General features: G+C 45.7%; 1 protein-coding gene across 7 annotated transcripts in view; it reads left to right on the plus strand.

Annotated features, from left to right (window-relative positions):
- Positions 1–1,296: 1,296 nt before the first annotated feature.
- LOC118769425 (rap guanine nucleotide exchange factor 2-like) overlaps positions 1,297–18,232 on the plus strand; it is a 104,715-nt gene continuing 87,779 nt past the window's right edge. For all 7 annotated transcript variants that reach the window (XM_036516500.1, XM_036516506.1, XM_036516499.1 and 4 more), the window contains exon 1: positions 1,297–1,978. In XM_036516500.1, coding sequence (XP_036372393.1) covers positions 1,910–1,978 — 69 coding nt within the window. In that variant the 5' untranslated portion in view covers positions 1,297–1,909. The remainder of the gene's footprint in view (positions 1,979–18,232) is intronic.

The raw sequence follows: 18,232 nt of genomic DNA on the forward strand, positions 1-18,232 counted from the left end.
CCTAAAGTCTGTCAATGGCATTATTCTTCTAGAACATTCTGAAAGCATTTTGAGAACTACAGAAGTATATTACATTCGAAAAGGAATGTTTTGGTTGATTATGTTCTAGTGTTGTTGGCCTTCTTCTCTTTTAAATGAATTATTTTCTGACTAGATAAATAATAAGCCACAGCATCAACTAAAAGTCAAATACTGAGTCTAAGAAGGGAGGTGGGTGTGTATGCTGAGTCGAGGTATAATGGTTGTCACTTGCTATTAGCAGTGCCTCTTGGTTTCTACACTTTGAATGGTCAGTGTACTGCACAATCATTCCTACGACAGTTGACTGTAGCTTCAAGCTGTCTTAATCCAAGGTCAGGCAGTTACTTCCCGCAACCTTGTGCAGCACTTTTAAATTAGTTTTAAACCTAACCCGGTTAAGAATTTGATGACGCCAAGCAACTCACTGGGAGACATACTAGGCTGTATGAACAGAAAGTCAGAGAAGGAGCAACACTTTGTGTCTGGGCTATTTACTGATTGTTTGATGAATGAAACAATTTGTGTTCAACAGAGTCTGGGAAAATTATATTTTCTCTGTAGTCTTTTTGTTTAAATAAGTAGGCAGACATTTCACGAGTAAACAAATAGAAAATGACAAATACATAGCAATATCCTAACCCTTTATTTTAACAAATATTTGATGACATGCTTTTACAAGGTTTCCATTTTTTTTAGCAAGCCAGCTAATGGTGTTCAAGATTCCATTCCATTAAGTATAGATACCAGTTCAGCATGTTAGACATTGCTTACAACCTTCATCATCATTAGTTACATATTAAAAGTACTAGTACACACACTAAAAACAGCGGTAACAGCTACAATTTAATAAATATGTACCCCCGTATAAGATCTTTAAAGTCAATATGCAAAGTATGCAAGTAGCTTTATTGCTGATATGATGTGAGACATGGAGAATGAGGCTGTAGGAGTTAGACATTAAATCTCATTCTCAGCCAAATGTAGCTACAATCATCATCAGTGTTTAAAAAAAAATGTAATGATGGCGGAGCCGCCGTGTAACGCCGTATACCATGACAGTATTAAAGGTTGCGTCCTCACACTGTTGTTGAGTTTTCCAGCTTGACAGTGGGGTGGCAGTATGGAGCATGGAATTTGCCTTAGTTTCGCTACTGCCATTCCAGTTTCTTTAAGTAGGTGGCGACAGAGATTTTTTTCCCTTATCGTATTTTCTTTCATGAATTATATTGTTGTCAATGGACTCGCCCACAAGCTTTCCTCTGTCAGTCACCATGGTGGCACAAAGCAGCAAGCCGTGGCGGTCTTCTCCTTGTCTTTAATGAACAAAAAATATATAATACTCCGTGTGTATGCGCGTATACATTTACTGACTCGCAGATCATTTCAATGGGCGACCGTACATCGATTGAATTTTACCGATTTCTGTAAAACGTCAACCTGGAATTGTTTCAAAAGCAGAATGCAGGAGAGAAGGGACTAGCTAGCTCGCCAGCTAGCCTTCCCGGCGTCTGGATAAAGGGACGATTTACAACATTTCTCTTCAAAGTCTTTGATTGATTACCGGCAGACTCGAGGAGATACTCCAAAACGAAGCATACTCGTCCCGGCTGGAGCCAGAACAGGGGGACCGCCTTGGTGGATCCCGGGGCAATCCTCTGGGATCGGGTTCTGATAGGAAATATACCCCGTGGCTCTGGTCGTGGCCTGGGGGGCAGAGCGCACCTTCGTGGAATTTCTGAAGTATTTTTACAAAGGAAAAAAAGAGATAAGAAAAACAAAAAAACTTGAGATAACTAACTAGAGCGCTCTGCCAGGGAGTGGAATTGATTTTTTTAAATCAAGTGTGATTTTGAATATTGTGGTTTTATTTGCTTTTATTGCAAGCAGAATGGCGTCCTACGTAGATAACAGTTTCCGACAGGCGGTAATGAAGAACCCTGCCGAAAGAACGCAACAGGTCAGTAACCATTCATTTTTCTTAATTAGATAAATTGCCACTTTTTAGACAAAACGTATGTTTACGTAAACATTACGTGTTTCTTGAACTGACCCCGGGTATCTTGTAGTGTTGAGCATGTAGTGCGCCCTACTAGCGAGCTAACCGTTATGTAGCCAGCAATGCTGAAAATGTTAAAATGCCAAGGGGCGTCCGGGTACTTGTGGCTGATCAGTGTGCTGCATTGGTTTCTAAACTTGGAATACAGGTCTAAACTTTAAATGCAGTTTGCCAGTATAGCGACTAAACTGCTTGAACGATTATTATTAATGCTGTTGGCAGCTAAGAAACCCGCCTAGGTAGCCTAACTACTTTTCGTCCTTTTTTGCTGGGACGTCATAAAAGGAATTGCTACTGAAGTGATTAAATCTCCATCATTGTAGCCACAGCGCATACATACATATTCTTAATAGCCGCCTAGCTGACTCCAAATCACAAACATCACCCAGAACGTTTAACTAGCAAATTGATGCCTTCCTACATCAGCACAATATCATTTGCCACATGATGTTCTGGTTTTGAGCTGAGTGTAGTCTAACCATCGCAGAGAGACAGCTGTCCAGTATTTTTATTTAGTCACAATACAAGGGCAGAACCTTGGACTCTGTAGCTCTTCCCCGTCGCAAGCCTAACTGAAAAGGCCTAAAATGTCTTTGAATGGCTTCGGGTTTCTTATTGTTGCTGAGCCGTAAATAGAGGCGGTATGGCGGGGTTATGACGTATAGAATAGCCTAATTACTGTCGGGTTTGATTTTTCTGTCTTACTCAGTGTCCGGTTAAGGCGGCTCTGTTGGGAAATACTGTAGCTAGTAACCTTTTGGTCAAGATGTCTTGTCTCTTGATGTCACCGGCGGTTAGCTACCGGTTAAGACAATGGAGCGAATGGTTCTTGATCAGACAGGGTTTTATATGCCCATTCCAGACTTGGGTTAAGGTTAACCGCCTTGTCTTTAACAGAAACTCAGAAGTAGCCTATACAAATTTAAGAGGTGTCGCATTAGAAAAGAACCCCACCGTATGAAATGCATTTAACATGTATGACACGACGCGAAAGGAATTTGGTTTCCTCTTGAAGGTTGAACCAAATTAACCTGATTTTCTGACGTAGCGACTTGTTTTGAAATAGGATTAGAGGACTAGCCACACTGGTGGTCCTCGTTTGAAGTCAGGTCAGAAAATCGCTCAGGATACATTTTCGAGGATCTGATATTTCCGGAGAACTGTCATGTTACAGATTGCAGTTCCATATGTCACGGGAAAAGCAATGAGCATTGCTGTGATGAATGGCAGCTCATTGCTAAGGCACGGAAAGAACAAACGAGATAGCCTGATAATCCCAAATCCGCAACATGCGATGGGTGTGCTTGCTGGAAACGCGGCTTTTTCTGTAAGCACTGCGGTGTAACTTTTAATAGCCAGTCTCATTTCGTCATTACCGATGTATTAGGAAAGAAATACGGATCGATTGTTATTGCCTGATCACTAAATATAGGGATGCGCAGGAATAACCTCGAACATATTCATTGAGTGGAAGTCTTCAGGGAGCCTCTTGCAATCCTCTTTAGGCTAATGTAGTCAGAGTAAGCCTATTACTATGGTAGGAGGCAAATTTGCAGTCTGCTACAATGCCTTTCTTAATTTGAACCAAAGGAAGGAAATATTACTGCTTTAGAGGAAATGTGCCAGAGCATTCTGATTTGTTTTGTGTTGCTGTTTGATGTAATCAATAATATAATCAAACTGTGAACTAAAGAAAAAAAATCTACTTAGGTGGGCGGTTTACAGTAAAAAAGCTCTGATAGTAATCGCCATTCTGTCTGAAGCAGCGCTCTGTGCATAATGAAAAGGCTTTTTAAATCAGTTGGCTTATTGCCAAGATTGTCTGTTTTGTTTCAGTTAAGATTTTACATAAATGCATTCTAATATCTGTTGGTATACTCTTGAATTTGTCAACTATTTCCATGTTCTTTACATAATGACAACAGTTTATTGAGCGATTTTTTTAGTCATATCATAGCAGTTTGACTTGCAACAATTTGATATGTATTATATTTTAGGCCCACTTTAACCACATCACCGGAACTGAAACTCACTTGAAACAAGGAAATTATTTTGTTGACAGTGATGTGTATTTGTGCTGAAGGTTACGGAACGATGACTTGCGCTGAAACTTTTTCATGTCAGATGTTTCACATGCTTGTCTGGAAAGATGGTAAACACAGTTCTTTAGGGATTTGTCTGTGCTGTGTCTGAAATTGATTGGCAAAGCAAATTAGGAACAATGTGGGGAGAAAAAAAAAAATCAAAAAGGCAACAGTGTGCTTTCAGTTGCATGCGTTTTGTGATCCATGATAAGAATGTAGAATCTATCAACCAGCTCTGTGCCAATAAACTCATGAATAAGGAGGGACTGAGAGATCCAACATTTGAACATAGCCCCCAACCTGAAGCTGGTCAAGTAAAGTAGGTTGGCATTACCTTTGTCTGCCTGGTGCTCCATACGGGGTTTAGTGCATTCACAGAGAATACACAGCTATTCTAGAGCACACGCGAACAATATGTATATCATAACTGTGGTTAGAGAAATGGTATAGGCTTGGCTTTTTACCGAAACCATAACCGTCATTTGTAGGAATTTCTTTCAAGGCTTTTTTTTGAGTTCAGTTCGAACATCTTCCTTGGAATGTGTCTCTGGAAAAGAAAATTGTGCTCATTTTTTTCTCTCCAGCCCTGTGAAAATGAATGCTTTTTCCTTCACTTATGCTCAGACGTCGATAAAATAATAGAAGAAGTTTTTCTGAAATACCTCCAGAATGTCAGTATGGTATTCATTAGTAAATGAGACGCCACTGTTTTGAGTTCATCTTTGAGTTTTCCAGTGACGACACTCTATCGGAAGCCTGTGTTTAGATGTAGAATAGATCTCTAAATCTAGCTTTCTCTGGCAAAGTTATGGTCTTGGCTCCTGCTCAGTAATCACACTAAGTGATGCTTCAGTGTGTTTAAATTTCGTCCCAGATATTTATGGAATTCTCTGCCTCGCAGTCATCCATCGAGAATTCAAGGGGAGACAAAGCAAAAAATATGCATTTCATTTAAACCTTTTGAAGAACAAATCAAAAAGCTTTTGATTTGTTCTGAAAAAGGCTGGATGAAATGCCTATATTAAGAAATATTTATTTTTTCTCCTGGAAAAACATCAATGTCAACAAAATGTCATATGCTAGCAAAATGATGTCCTTTTAACTGGACGTGAACATGTAACTGACACATCCAGTACCAAGGCAAAATGAAAATGCAAGTATTACATGTGACTGCTTGCGCTGTAAGCATCCATGTGGTAAATATTTGTAATGCCTATTCATCAAGGTGTGACATGAGAATCACATGACCAGTCACAGGTCACACTGAATATAATCAGCCCTGTCTTGACTGTTCTCCTTCCCCTGAAAGGGGGGGGGGGGCTTCTGTGTGCCTGTGTTCCTTTGCACCCAGATAGCATTGTAGCCATCAGATGGGTTGTTTTTCACAGCCCTGGCATGCTTCGGGAGAATAGGAAATGGACAGCTGCTCCTTTTGCCAAGCGTTGCGTAATTCCACCTGCAGGGCAGCAGAATCGTTTACACCCACACGTGATGCATTTGTGTGGATTGTATGCGAATCTGCCAATGCCCCGGCTGCATTGCCCTGCAGATAAGGGCTAAAAAGTCTGTGTGCTTTGTTTAAAATGCAGAAGAAATTCCTCTCCACTCCCCAGAGTCTCCCCACGCCCGTAACTGCTCCACATTCAGCACTTCAGTCTTACATATGTGGAGCAGGCTCCGTCCATGTAAATTAGAATTTATAAATCAAATATAATCCTTCCCTGAGCGCTAGTCTTTCCGTGTCTATAGTAAGCTGAAGCCGTGGTTGTGTAGATCAGTGAGTTTGGCCTGGGAGTTGACGTGAAATGTTTTAAATGGACAGAATGTAAGATATGTGTGTAGTCTGTATGTGATCTTGGCGCGGAACTAGATGTCAGCTTCTTGTGGTAGACACATCGGTGTGAGAAGCTCCGAGTTCATTTGTCTTCAATGGCTTTGTTCTCTGCCCTGGTGTTGCCTGCTCCTCTGAGGACCAGGGCCTGGGAAGGCAATCACATTGCGGTCAGGTTTTAAATCCGTAACATGCAGTGATACAGACTGCTTCTTTTTATGTGCTTATAGAAGCTGATGGAGTTTGACAGGGCTAGTTTAGACAGGGCTTTTAGCTGGTTCCCGGTGGTAGGCTGAAACGAGGTGGTGGGGAGTCTCGTCAGGTAACCCCGGACTGCTGGGAATTAGAGAGAAAGCATTCACTGTTACTGAGCTGAAGTTGCCAGTACAGCTGAGAACTCTTACATGGAGGCAGATGATGCATAAAGATGTATGAAGGAATAATCCAAACCTCCAAAGATCATTCCTCTAGCTCTCTTTTTAATTTCCTTAATAATATATATATTATTCCATTTATGTGATTTTAAAGGAAGTTTTGCATTAGCGCAAAAAAGTATAAATGTGGGTAACCAGTATATATTTTTTCAAATAAATTTCTGTTTTCTTTCTGTAAAAAAAAATAAGTTAAGTGCTGGTATTTTGCTCATTTTTTTAACCTAGGCCAGTGTATCTCAGTCCTACTCCTGGAGGCCCAATGTCCTGCATATCTTCTATCTATCCTTGCTGCTTGATTAAATCAGGTGTGCTCAGCTAATCAAAAGTGCCACAGATAAGTTGAGTCAGGTAGGTAGAGCAAGGATCGATAGAAGATATGCAGGTCAGTGGGCCTCCAGGAGTAGGACTGAGAAACACTGGTCTAGGCCTATCTGCCACAAAAAGTGTTGTAATGATTTTCTCAGATGTATCACTTTATTGAGTTGTCAAACAGTGTCAAAAAATGGACAAAAATAAGCAGGTCACATTGTCTGTATGGTTATGTGTATGTTTATGTATATGCAAGGTGGGAGGCCTTTGGGTTGAGAGTAGTGATGGTGTGTTTGGGAGCAAACAGATCAATAAACTGCTGTATTGAGTATTCTGTAAATTCTGTGCTGTCCTCTTCTATTCATATGAATTCAAGATTACAGCCCCTGTCGCTGTTTCATAGCTGTGTTGAAAAGGGGTTTTTGCAACACCAGCATGTGACGCAAATGCTGAGAAACAGGTTGAAGTTTCAAGTTACAAACAAAAAGTTCACACGTGAAAAAGGTAATGTACACATTTCGTAAACATTGTTTCGGAGTCAGCACAGCTGTTTGATTAGAGGTGCTCTTTCCCAGAAAACGCTGGAAGCAGTTAAACGGGCAACTAAAACAAACAGCCTCACTGTTAAAACTGGATGCTTCCTGTCACCTATTTTCACCACTGTCGCTGTTAAGCGAGAACACGGACGCTGTTCTCCGCTTCTCCCTCGAGTCTAGAGGAAACCCCCGAGCACTGCCCTGTGTTACAAAAAAGAAGTAGGCCGTATTTATGGTAAACCCTGACCGGGCAGATAACTCCCCAGTGTTGATCTGATAAATAACGTGTTTCTGCCTTGTGTAATTAACTTCTTCAGCCGATTGTAACAAATCCTTGAAATAACAAACATTGTTTTGTTTTTTTTTTTTTTTTTTTTTTCCCCCCGCCGCTTCGTCTGGGTTTTCTGGCTCTTACGGGCATGTGTGTGGAATGATTCACGATTCTTGGACGAGTCAAACCGGCGAAACAAAGCGAAATAGTTGATGAATGCTTCTGAAGCGTCGGGATTCCGCGGAATGCTTCAGGAAGCGCTGCGCGGGCCATTGCTGAATCTCCTTCCCCTTCGGGAAGCGGTATGCTATTACGGCTGTTACTGCAGAAGAATCCTCTGGCAGTGTCATAAGCCCTGGGGCCAGGACACGATCACATGTCTGAGGAGAACTTTGCAGCATGTGCCCCAGTGACATGAATCGCCTGGCCCCACGCTTGTCCCGCCCTCCATCCCAAATACAGTACTCTGGTAAAGTGCTTATGTCATTATCCTAACAACCTCTTTTCTGGAGATGACCGGAGTGAAGCTGCTGTTTAGGTATAAATACATTACGTTTCAGCAATGAGCCGCAGCTAACAATAAGAGGAGGAATATCTGTATTTTATGGTCAGGTAGAGCGTCTTTCATGTGACCACACCAAAGGCATTTTGCTTTGTGGTGTAAGGACCAACATGGAGAACTGAAAACTGGAAATGTTTGATTAGGCTGCTGTTTGTTCCAACCCATAGCCTTCCTCATAGCTAAAATGTGTCAAGCAATGCAGACAAATACAAATTACAAACAAAAGCCTATTGCATTTTCAAACAGGTTAACGAAAGCCCAAGCTTTTGATGGGTGGGAACATTTGGTGTGACTGAGGGATATAAAAGCCTATTATATGTTGACTTTGTAGCTGGACAATGAAAATAATGGTGAATAAGATAGTTACCAACAATCTAAGATAGTTGCCTTGTTTTTAAAAGTGTGGCTGGCTTGCACAGTCTTTTCTTACTCTAGATGTACTCTGTAAAGTCACTGAAAAGTTCTGCATAACTGCATATGGTTCAGATGTGGACAGTGGCTTTGAAATTGCGTACGACAGTTTGTCATACATGAAGCTCAAAGAACCTGTCTGCAGTGAAACGTACTGAGAGATATTTTACAGAGACAATGAGTTGTGCTCCACCAGGGAAGTTTCAACACCATTGTGCCCAGCCTCCTGTGACTGAAACCTCTGATGATTGAACCCCGCGGTGACTGAAACCTCTGATGTAACATGTGAAAAACGATGACTCCCCGCTGTGGTTTCTTTTACTGCAAATTATTAACATTGCAGCATTTCTGCTGCATCTTGCACAGCATGTACAGTCCCAGCCAAAGGTTTGGACACGATGAAGATAATGGGAAACATGCATTCAAAGACATTTAGAGGACCAGACTTATGATTAGATGTTTGAAATTTGCTTCTTAGGCACCAAGTTCACTTTGTGAATGTGTGAATTTCTTTCCTTTTTTAAAAAAAATATATATTTTTGGCTACTTGCTGCACTGCATAATTCCGTTTGTGTTATTGCATAGTTTTGATGTCTTTAGTATCATTCTGAAATGCGGAAGATAGTAAACATAAAGAAAAACCCTTCTCTGAGCAGGTGTGTCTGAACTTTAGACTGGTGCTGCATATGAAACCGCACTGAAGGCTGCTTGTGCCGTAGCAGATTAGTGAAACTTGACCGCTGTATTTTTAACTCCAAGCCCCATCATTCATGGTCCTTGGTGGATCCAGTGCAGACTTAGCCCTTCTAAAGAAGAAGCCCTTCTAATCCTGAACCATTTTGCAAGCGCATGGAGCCATGAGGGACAGGATCTGAGCACCAGAAGGGGAAGCATTGCTTTAAGCGCTAGATAACTGGGGTCTGGCTCACTGTTGCGTTCCGGGAAGGGTCTGCAAGGCTCGGCCTCTCTCCAGACCAGAGCTGATGCTGTGCCATTTCTTTCAACTGCCATGGCTCTCAGGATCAAGTGCTGTTTCTTATCACTCTGCATGTCACAGCTCCTAATGGGGCTACGGCTAGGATTAACACCAGCTAAGGTTGCAGAGGGATATGCACTGAGAGCTGGGGTGGGGCACTGAGAGCCGGTGAGGGGGAGCACTGAGAGCTGGGGTGGGGCACTGAGAGCTGGTGAGGGGGAGCACTGAGAGCTGGGGTGGGGCACTGAGAGCTGGGGTGGGGCACTGAGAGCTGGGGTGGGGCACTGAGAGCTGGTGAGGGGGAGCACTGAGAGCTGGTGAGGGGGAGCACTGAGAGCTGGTGAGGGGGAGCACTGAGAGCTGGTGAGGGGGAGCACTGAGAGCTGGTGAGGGGGAGCACTGAGAGCCGGGGAGAAGCGCTGAGAGCCGGGGGGAAGCACTGAGAGCCGGTCAGGGGGAGCACTGAGAGCCGGTGAGGGGGAGCACTGAGAGCTGGTGAGGGGGAGCACTGAGAGCCGGTCAGGGGGAGCACTGAGAGCCGGTGAGGGGGAGCACTGAGAGCCGGGGAGAAGCGCTGAGAGCCGGGGGGAAGCACTGAGAGCCGGTCAGGGGGAGCACTGAGAGCCGGTGAGGGGGAGCACTGAGAGCTGGTGAGGGGGAGCACTGAGAGCTGGTGAGGGGAAGCACTGAGAGCTGGTGAGGGGGAGCACTGAGAGCTGGTGAGGGGGAGCACTGAGAGCTGGTGAGGGGAAGCACTGAGAGCCGGGGAGAGGGAGCACTGAGAGCTGGTGAGGGGGAGCACTGAGAGCCTGTCAGGGGGGGCACTCACAGCCGGAGAAAAGAGGCACTAAGAAAGACACTGAGGCTGGGGGTGGAAAACATAGAAAGTGTGTGGTTGTTTGGTTCCTCATTGCTGTTTCCTGCCAGGTGGGGATGGGGAACAGGAATGAAGGACGAGGCATCTCAAACCAGGCAGGAAGGAACAAACTTCAAAGACGGCAAAGAAAAATTTTCAAAGAGCTGAATAATAAGGATTTCCTCGTGCGTAATGGGTGCGCAGTTTGTGTGGGAGCCAGCATGGCTACATGCATGGGACAATAGAGAGCTCTGCATTCCTGCCTCTGCGCATTTTTCTGCACTTTGTGTTATTGTGTGAAGGTCTCTCACTCTGCTTTGCCACTGTGATGTAACAGGACTGTGTCATAGTTGCTTTGAAAGTAGCATGTGGAGTGTGATGCGGAAAGAACCTGCCCCACAGGAGCGTCTAAAGTCTGCACAGAAAGAGATGTGTGCTCATTTTGACGCTGGCTACAGTCTCCTTCCCAAGTGCCTCATTGAATGAAAGGCCACGGTTTGATCTCCAAACTTTCCACAAGTCGCTGAGGTCAGCGCAATATTAACGTCCTTAATGAAGGACCAGTGTGACGCCGTGGCCACAGATTTTGTTCACTGCGGTCGGCAGCGAAGGGCCCATTTTAGGAACTGCTCTGTGTGTCATTGGCGGGTGGCACGGTGCCAGGAGCCATCAGGACGCGAGACTTAACGCTGATTCAACTCATATCGGCCGCGCGGGTCCACTGACCCACGAGCCCGTGAAATCTGATCCCGTTACAAAAAAATCTGTGCTTTATGACCCGCTTAACTGTTGCTGTTCACTTCTCGACTGGAAAAAAAGAAGCCCTCCAGCCTCTGCATCAGTGCAGCCCGCTTCGCAGATTGGAGTCTGATTGGACGCCTCGTGGCGGGGACGCAGCCGGCCTTGTGTGTGGTGCCTTGTTGACTGCCGGGGTCGAGGGGGGTCGGGATAATGATGGTACAAGAGCGGCCTTGTGCTCTCCCGTCTCGATAAACCAAGGAGAACAGAGTGGAGCCCTGCCTCGAGTGCCGAGACCTCACACACTGGAACGCTTGTTTCGAGTGTGACTTGGCCGGCCACTCGCTCGCTCTCCTTCGCGGCTTTAAATCAACAAGCGTTCGTTTGTTGCCTGTGAAAACACCAAAACTTAATTAGGCTGGACCAGTTACGGTTGCCGTGATGTCGCATGAGTGCATGCATGCCGCGTGTGCCCTCACGCAGGATTGGAAGCTGAAAACAGCAGAATGTAATATGCAAATACCTTCCTGAATGTGGTGCACTATGGGAGATGAAAGGGAAAAAAAACTCTCTTTCTGGAACGCTAGATCAAGCCCAAGAACTTGATATATCTGTGCTTCGGTGTGGCTGCATTGGGCCTTCAGAGCACCGCAGATCGTTTATAAAGAGAGGCCCGGTCCTGTGGTCCCTGAAGGCCATCAGTGGTTACCCTCACCCAGGGGTCAGCACTGAGGAGGATCACAGCCTCACAGGGGTTGTGGCTGGCTTTAACCCAACAAACAAAGGGAATGAGTGAAAAGGAAAAAGCCACACGCTCGGTTCATCTCACTCAGGAGAGAGAGTGACAGGGGAAAGATGCATTCGAGAAGAGTGCAACCTACAGGGACAGAGGGTTTCAACCAATGGCCAAAATGATGTTTAGATAACCCCCCTTCGCTGGCTTTGGGTACTATCCCTTTGGACCAACACGCACACACCCTGGCATACCATGTGGCTCAGAGGTTAATAATTAATTTGAGCGCTGCTGGCGGGCCGTGTCTTGTAGCACAGGCAGTGCGGTAGCGCCAGGGGACAGGCAACCCTGAGAGATGTCTAATGTTACAGGCGCACACAGACAATGGCAGCCGGCCAATGGGAACGCCACCTGACTCGGTGATGTCATAATCGTTCCTTTAGCTGTGTAGCCTTGGGGGTGATTGATGAGCACCAGAGCAGCTGAACGTTAACTTCAGTCACCAGTCATGCGATTAACATATTTTCTAAAACAAATGTTAGGCTTATAGTGATTAAGGGGGAAAAAAAATTGTTCTTCCGCCCCATAAAAATAACTCCCCTTCAGCCAGCTGCTGTTCTGAAATTAGACACACGTCCCCTGCAGCTGAGTGGTATGGATGTTCTATTGACAGCCGTCTGGTTAGACGCAGCTCTGAGCGGGCTAAGCGCGGAGTGCTGTGTGCGCTCTCCCGAGCTCCGCCTCCCGCGCTCCGCAAATTGGATTGGAGGTTTAGTGTTTCGGCGGAGGTGAAACGCTATCTCCGTAATTGGGCCTGCAGGTCTGTGTGACCTGCGAGCAGTCACGTTCGCCCGGGCGCCCATTGGCAGGAGAGCGGCCGCTCCTATCACGGCCATCGCAATCCAATTTCCTCCGGCGCGTTCCAGAGGGCTCATTATCTCCCGTGTAGCGCACCGGCCTGGGCTGCCCTTCCGGAACACCGCTCTCCAGCACCAGACTGTCACCTTCGCGTCGCAGAGGCCTTGTTGTGCTTGTCACCAGACTGCTCCCCCCCCCGCTCTGTCTCCCAGTCTGCTGCCCTGGTCTCATCCGCGCCCGTCCCCAAACACTCAAGGTTGTCCCTGCTGGAGTCCAGTTTCTCTGCTCTCACACTGACTGTGCTGAAAGCAGAAGTGTTTTTTTTTTTATAGAAGTACCACAGTGACCATCATCATGTGTGTAGATGATCAGTGCTAGGTTTTGTTGCTCTAAATGGTTGAGAAAGAGGAGGGGGCGTGTGTTGCGATACTGCTCGAGTGCTTGGCTGATCGCGGTGCCCTCGCTAGCGCTAAAGCATGCTAATTGCTGCTAAAAATAGAGGGTCCTAAACCAGGAATGCACTCTATTGTGGAGCTTGTCGCTCAGTCTCTCTCTCTCCCTGTCTCTCTCTGAGGGCCGTGAAACGGTCGGCACGGCGAGGTGTCGGTTGCCGTGACAGCGAGTGCTTTGATCTGTCGCAGGCCGGGTCAGCGTTGTCAGTCACCTGACCCCCCCTCCTCATGTAAGTTGGCTGACCGCAGGGGATGCGTGAGGCTGACTGCCAGGAGGCTTACTGCAGCTGACACACGTCTTAATTCAATCTAGAGTCATGATGCTACCTGGTTAGCTTTCATTCATGGGCAGTGCGCATTGTGAGCCAATTTAAAACAACAAAGTTTAATATATACGAAGCACAGTACAACAGCTTCACCCTTTTATATGGCGGTTTCTGAACTTTGCCTTATAATAGATTTTTATTTTAAGCATTATTACTTTAAGCATTATCTCCGCACAATTCGCCATTCAAATTTATCTTACTAATTCAGTGCTTATGAAATACTGATTTCTCAAGATAAATTTTTGAAATTGTTGCATGGAGGGCACACATGCCACTGACTTGAGAGAGCAGTACGGTCTTGTCTGCAGCAGTACGTTAGCATTGCTCTCAGTGGGAGGAAGTGGTTTGAGCTGGTTGGCTGGAGGCCAGCGCAGCATTTGAAGCCGCAGTGAGAGAGAGAACCTGTTTGCTAAAGCATCGAAAGCATTTCTTCTGCTTTGTCTCACAGTATCGGTGCTGTACATTCACAACAATAGATCTTGGGCTGTTCCTCAGTATTGTAATCTCTCTCCTTATGAGAGTAATTCCAATCCAGTGTAGCGTATGAATATGGTCCCAGGCAAAACGTCTGTTCCATCCTGCTAACTACCAAGTTTTTTTCACACAGCATTAGACAAAAAAATATCTTAATCTTACTGTTGCCTCACGGTTCCTTATATGATAAAATGTCAAGATTATTGAGTGATTCTATGGTTGATATCTAGAGTTGCATGTGCGAGTTATTTCAGATATCAGAGTTGCCTCAGTGTTATTAGCTTTTGTTTGGTCTGGTCTGAAACAGCATTTCCCTCAGGCTATAGGACTGTCTGGGGACAGATGTGAGTTGTAGCATGTAACGTAACATTGTCTGCTTGTAGGAGGAGTGAGGGGGTCATGAACTTGTGTGGAACTCGCAGTCTGGCATTTAAATAGAGCCCAGGTTGATTTTCGGCAGTCAAGGTCGCGTCCCCTCTTCAGGTTGACCTCTACCAAGCCACAGCTCCGAGGGAAGGGGCTGGAATGATAAATGACTCTTATTTCCCAAAAACCCGCCTGTGAGTTTTTTCTAGCAAAAGTCAAGACGGTCGGGCCATAAAACCTCCCTGTTAATGGTTGGAATTGGTACAGGCTGACCCTGTAATGTACTGGTAGAAGTCTCCCTGAACAGAGACCCTTTGGATTTATTGTCTAGCGCTGTGATCTTGAAATATATCCCTCGGAATCCATTTTGACTCTGTGCGGTGCAGCATAAGCCGACAAACCCCCTCTAACCTCTGCTCCTTAATATTTCTTCATAGATGTCATTGTATGTGACAGGAAAAACAAATGCAGCCTCTGTCTAATTGTGAAAAATGGCGGTATGACATTGAATTTCCCCCGGGCAGAAATTGAATTAGGATGCAGGATTGACCCTGCGGAGTGGAAGCCTCGGCTCTCTCCAGTCACATGGGAGACATCAGAGGCCTTTTAGGCTGGGGGAAGAAAGGGATTTTGGTGACGTAGCCCCAGCACTCTCCCTGGAGGTGCTCGGGGCATAAAGTGCCCTCCACATTTATTCATACCTCCAATTAAATAGGAAAAACACAATATAATAATAAGGAAAATAGAACATCATTTTTATTGCGTCGGAGTTTGTAAACTTACTACTTTAACCTCAATATTGTTGCACTGAGCACAGTCTGATTGTTCCCAAGTAGTATATTTAATTCCAGAAAATGCGAGGGTGGCGTTAATTTACACCCCTGTCGTTAGTCATTTGCAAATCTTCGTCTCGTGTGATCACACCGACATGCTGCTTCCTGTAATGCTTTATGAGGTGCTGGCACCACTGAGGGTTCTTAACTATTCCTCTTGGCAAAATTGGTCTAGGTTCCATAGATCTTTTGTGTTTGGTTTGTAAGCTTGTGTCTTGAGTTTGAAACCTTGCTGTTTGATTAGTTTGAGGTCTGGAGGCAGAGATGATTGCTTGGGAACACTGATTTCGGGCACAGTTAGCTGTTTCTTTGTAGATTTGGGTGAGTGCTTTCTTTCGCTGCCATGCTGGAATGTCCATTTTTGGCCAAGCTTGAGCTTCCTGGCAGAGGGAACTTGGTTTCAGGCCTAAATACCCTGGAGTTCATGACTCCCTCTATCCTTAACAAGAGCTCCAGGTCCTGTAGATGCAAAACAACTCTGAAACATAATAGACCCTGTGCCGGATTTCCCAGAGGGTATGTTTCTACCTTTTCTTGCCATACATAACACAGATGAGCATGTCCCAGAAGCTCAGATTCCATTTGAACAAAGGATAAGACGTTCTTCCAGTTGTCATTTAGATGTAGTTAACCAAATTCATGGAGAATTGCCTCCAATACATACTTTTTTTTTCTTTCTTTCATAGCATGTTTTTTGTTCCTGTGTAGTCAGGGTTATGAATGTGAAATATGGAGGCCACTGCTGGCCCCAGTCTGCCCCAGTGCAGCCTTCTGAGGCCCCACTTGTGCTCACTGGAACAGACCCAGGTGTTAGAGTGTCTGAGGATACACTAACCCTCCAGTGTCCTCTGTTCTTGTTTTCCTTGTTGCTGTCTTGCAGTGACTTTATTCATGCAGCCACGGTTTATGGAATCCGTTTAAATATTTAATTCGGCTCACTCTTTTGGATCGAGCTGAATCATAGATCAGAATAACGAGCTCGCTGATGGGTTTTAGCCCCCGAGAAATGAAACACTTACCATGCATTTATTCGAGGAGTCGTGCTGCTCCCCTCTTTTCTGTATGTGCTGTCGCTGACTGGTCAAGATTGCATTTCCGCGTTGAGGTCAATGCAAGTTGTTTTATCTCTGCCAGGGCACATGCACCCAACACCGACGTGGTGCACTGGTGCACTCAGCGGTGCATTCGGAGAGACAGCCAGGGAGCACGCAGGGACAAATGAAATATCGTTTGCCAGTTAAATGGGTTTGGGGTATTTATGCAGCATGCCTTTGCCACGCCTAAGAGGGGCTGGTAATGCTGGTAATGAACATAATGCAATCATAAACATTCTCATAGAGTCTTCCCTCTGACTCCTGGATTAGATGAAAAGCCCTTGGCGTTTTTATTAGGTTACTGCAGATAGAAGCAGGCAGTAAGAGAAATTACAAGATGTATTGTGGTGTAAGGCGCAAGGCAGCGTCCTCAGGAACATTTGCCTGCATGAGTTGCGTGTTTGCATACATTTGAGTAAGGACACTGTTTTTTGAGGTGATGGTTTTTACTCCAGCGCACGGCAGACTGTTATTGTCACGGTTACAGAAGGAGAGCGGGGGTGGGCAGTGACACCGGTCCTGAAGACGTGACCGAGGTCAAGCTGGAGCACAATGCGGGCGTGGGGGGGTTAGCGGTGCGTCTTTGTGCCTGCTCTGGAATAACATCCTGGGGATGTCGGGGACCCAGCCGAAAATAACGCGGCCCCGCGTCTGTGCGCGTCACACGGAGCCAGCGCCCGGGACACGGCGATAACGCGGTAAACAGGAAGCGCTCAGAGCGGCGGAGCGCTAACCCCTTCTCTTTGTTTTACCTCAAAGGGTGCGTGTGTTTGGCTAATCAGGACTCGGGGCCCTTCCCATCCGAAACATGAGACCTGCCACCTGAGGGTTTTCTACAGGACAGGATGATAGTAGACAGATGATAGTGACGCTTAAGCATACTTACGCATAACTTTGCCTAAGAATATGGTGTGACATATGTTCATGGGCAAAGGTTGGTGTAACTACGCTTAGTGGTATTTTTAATGCACATGACAGCTTGTTTTTGTCTGTACACCGTATTTAAAATTTATTTTGCTTTACTGATGGTCGGTGTTTTCCACATAACAATTCACTATTTCAGTTTTTCAAAAAATGTCTCAGGCCAACAGCTCCAATGTTGCCAAATAGATTATTTCCTGATTATGAGTTCATCCTCTCATTTCCTTCTCTATTCTTGAAAAGTAACTCCAAGGCAAAGTCACGGTTTGAGGCGGCTGCGTGATGGCAGTGCGCTGTGGGAAACGCAGTCCTTGTATGGGGTGTTGTCATCGCCCCCTCATGCACCGCCGTGATCTCTGCTCTCAGGATTTGCCTGCTCAGAGGGAGTGGTCTCAACGTGTGTGAAGTGCATGCTGGGTACACCGTATGCATGAATGTTCTGAAATCTGAGATAATGGAGTGAGAAACTGCGGGGCAGAACTGCTGTGTGAACTGGTGGAAGGTGACAATGAAGATGACAGTACTGGGAATTATGCATAATTCAGTGAGGATAGCACGTGTGTGTGTGTGTGTATGTGTGTCTGTGTATGTGTATGTGTATGTACATGCAGGCGAGCGAGTGTGTGTGTGTGTGTGTGTGTGTGTGTGTGTGTGTGTGTGTGTGTGTGTGTGTGTGTGTGCACACGCATGCACGAGTGTGTGCATGGGGAGCACGTGTATGGGTGTGTGTGCGGTTGTGCACACATGTGACCATGCGTATGTGTATGCATGCACCTGTGTGTTTGTTTGGTTGCCTTTTCCCCTGTTTTCAGAACCATGCAGTGGTACCGGCGCTATGGGTGTCTGCAGACCGCGGTCACATACAGGGCACAGCTGTGTCAGATGTCAGATATCCCCGCCGTGACAGACGTGTGTAGCTGTTGTGTAACGCATGACCAGTGTCACCAGATGTTCACAGCTTCCTCCTTTTACAGGAACCCTGATCCGGCCTTACGCTAACACGGTGACTCCTACATCTGCTGCAATGAGCAGGGGATATTTGTAAAAGACGCCGCCATTGTGGCCTCTCTCTCACACTCTCTCTCATTCT

Source organism: Megalops cyprinoides, chromosome 22 (genome assembly GCF_013368585.1).
Source record: "Megalops cyprinoides isolate fMegCyp1 chromosome 22, fMegCyp1.pri, whole genome shotgun sequence".
NCBI classification, from domain to species: domain Eukaryota; kingdom Metazoa; phylum Chordata; class Actinopteri; order Elopiformes; family Megalopidae; genus Megalops; species Megalops cyprinoides.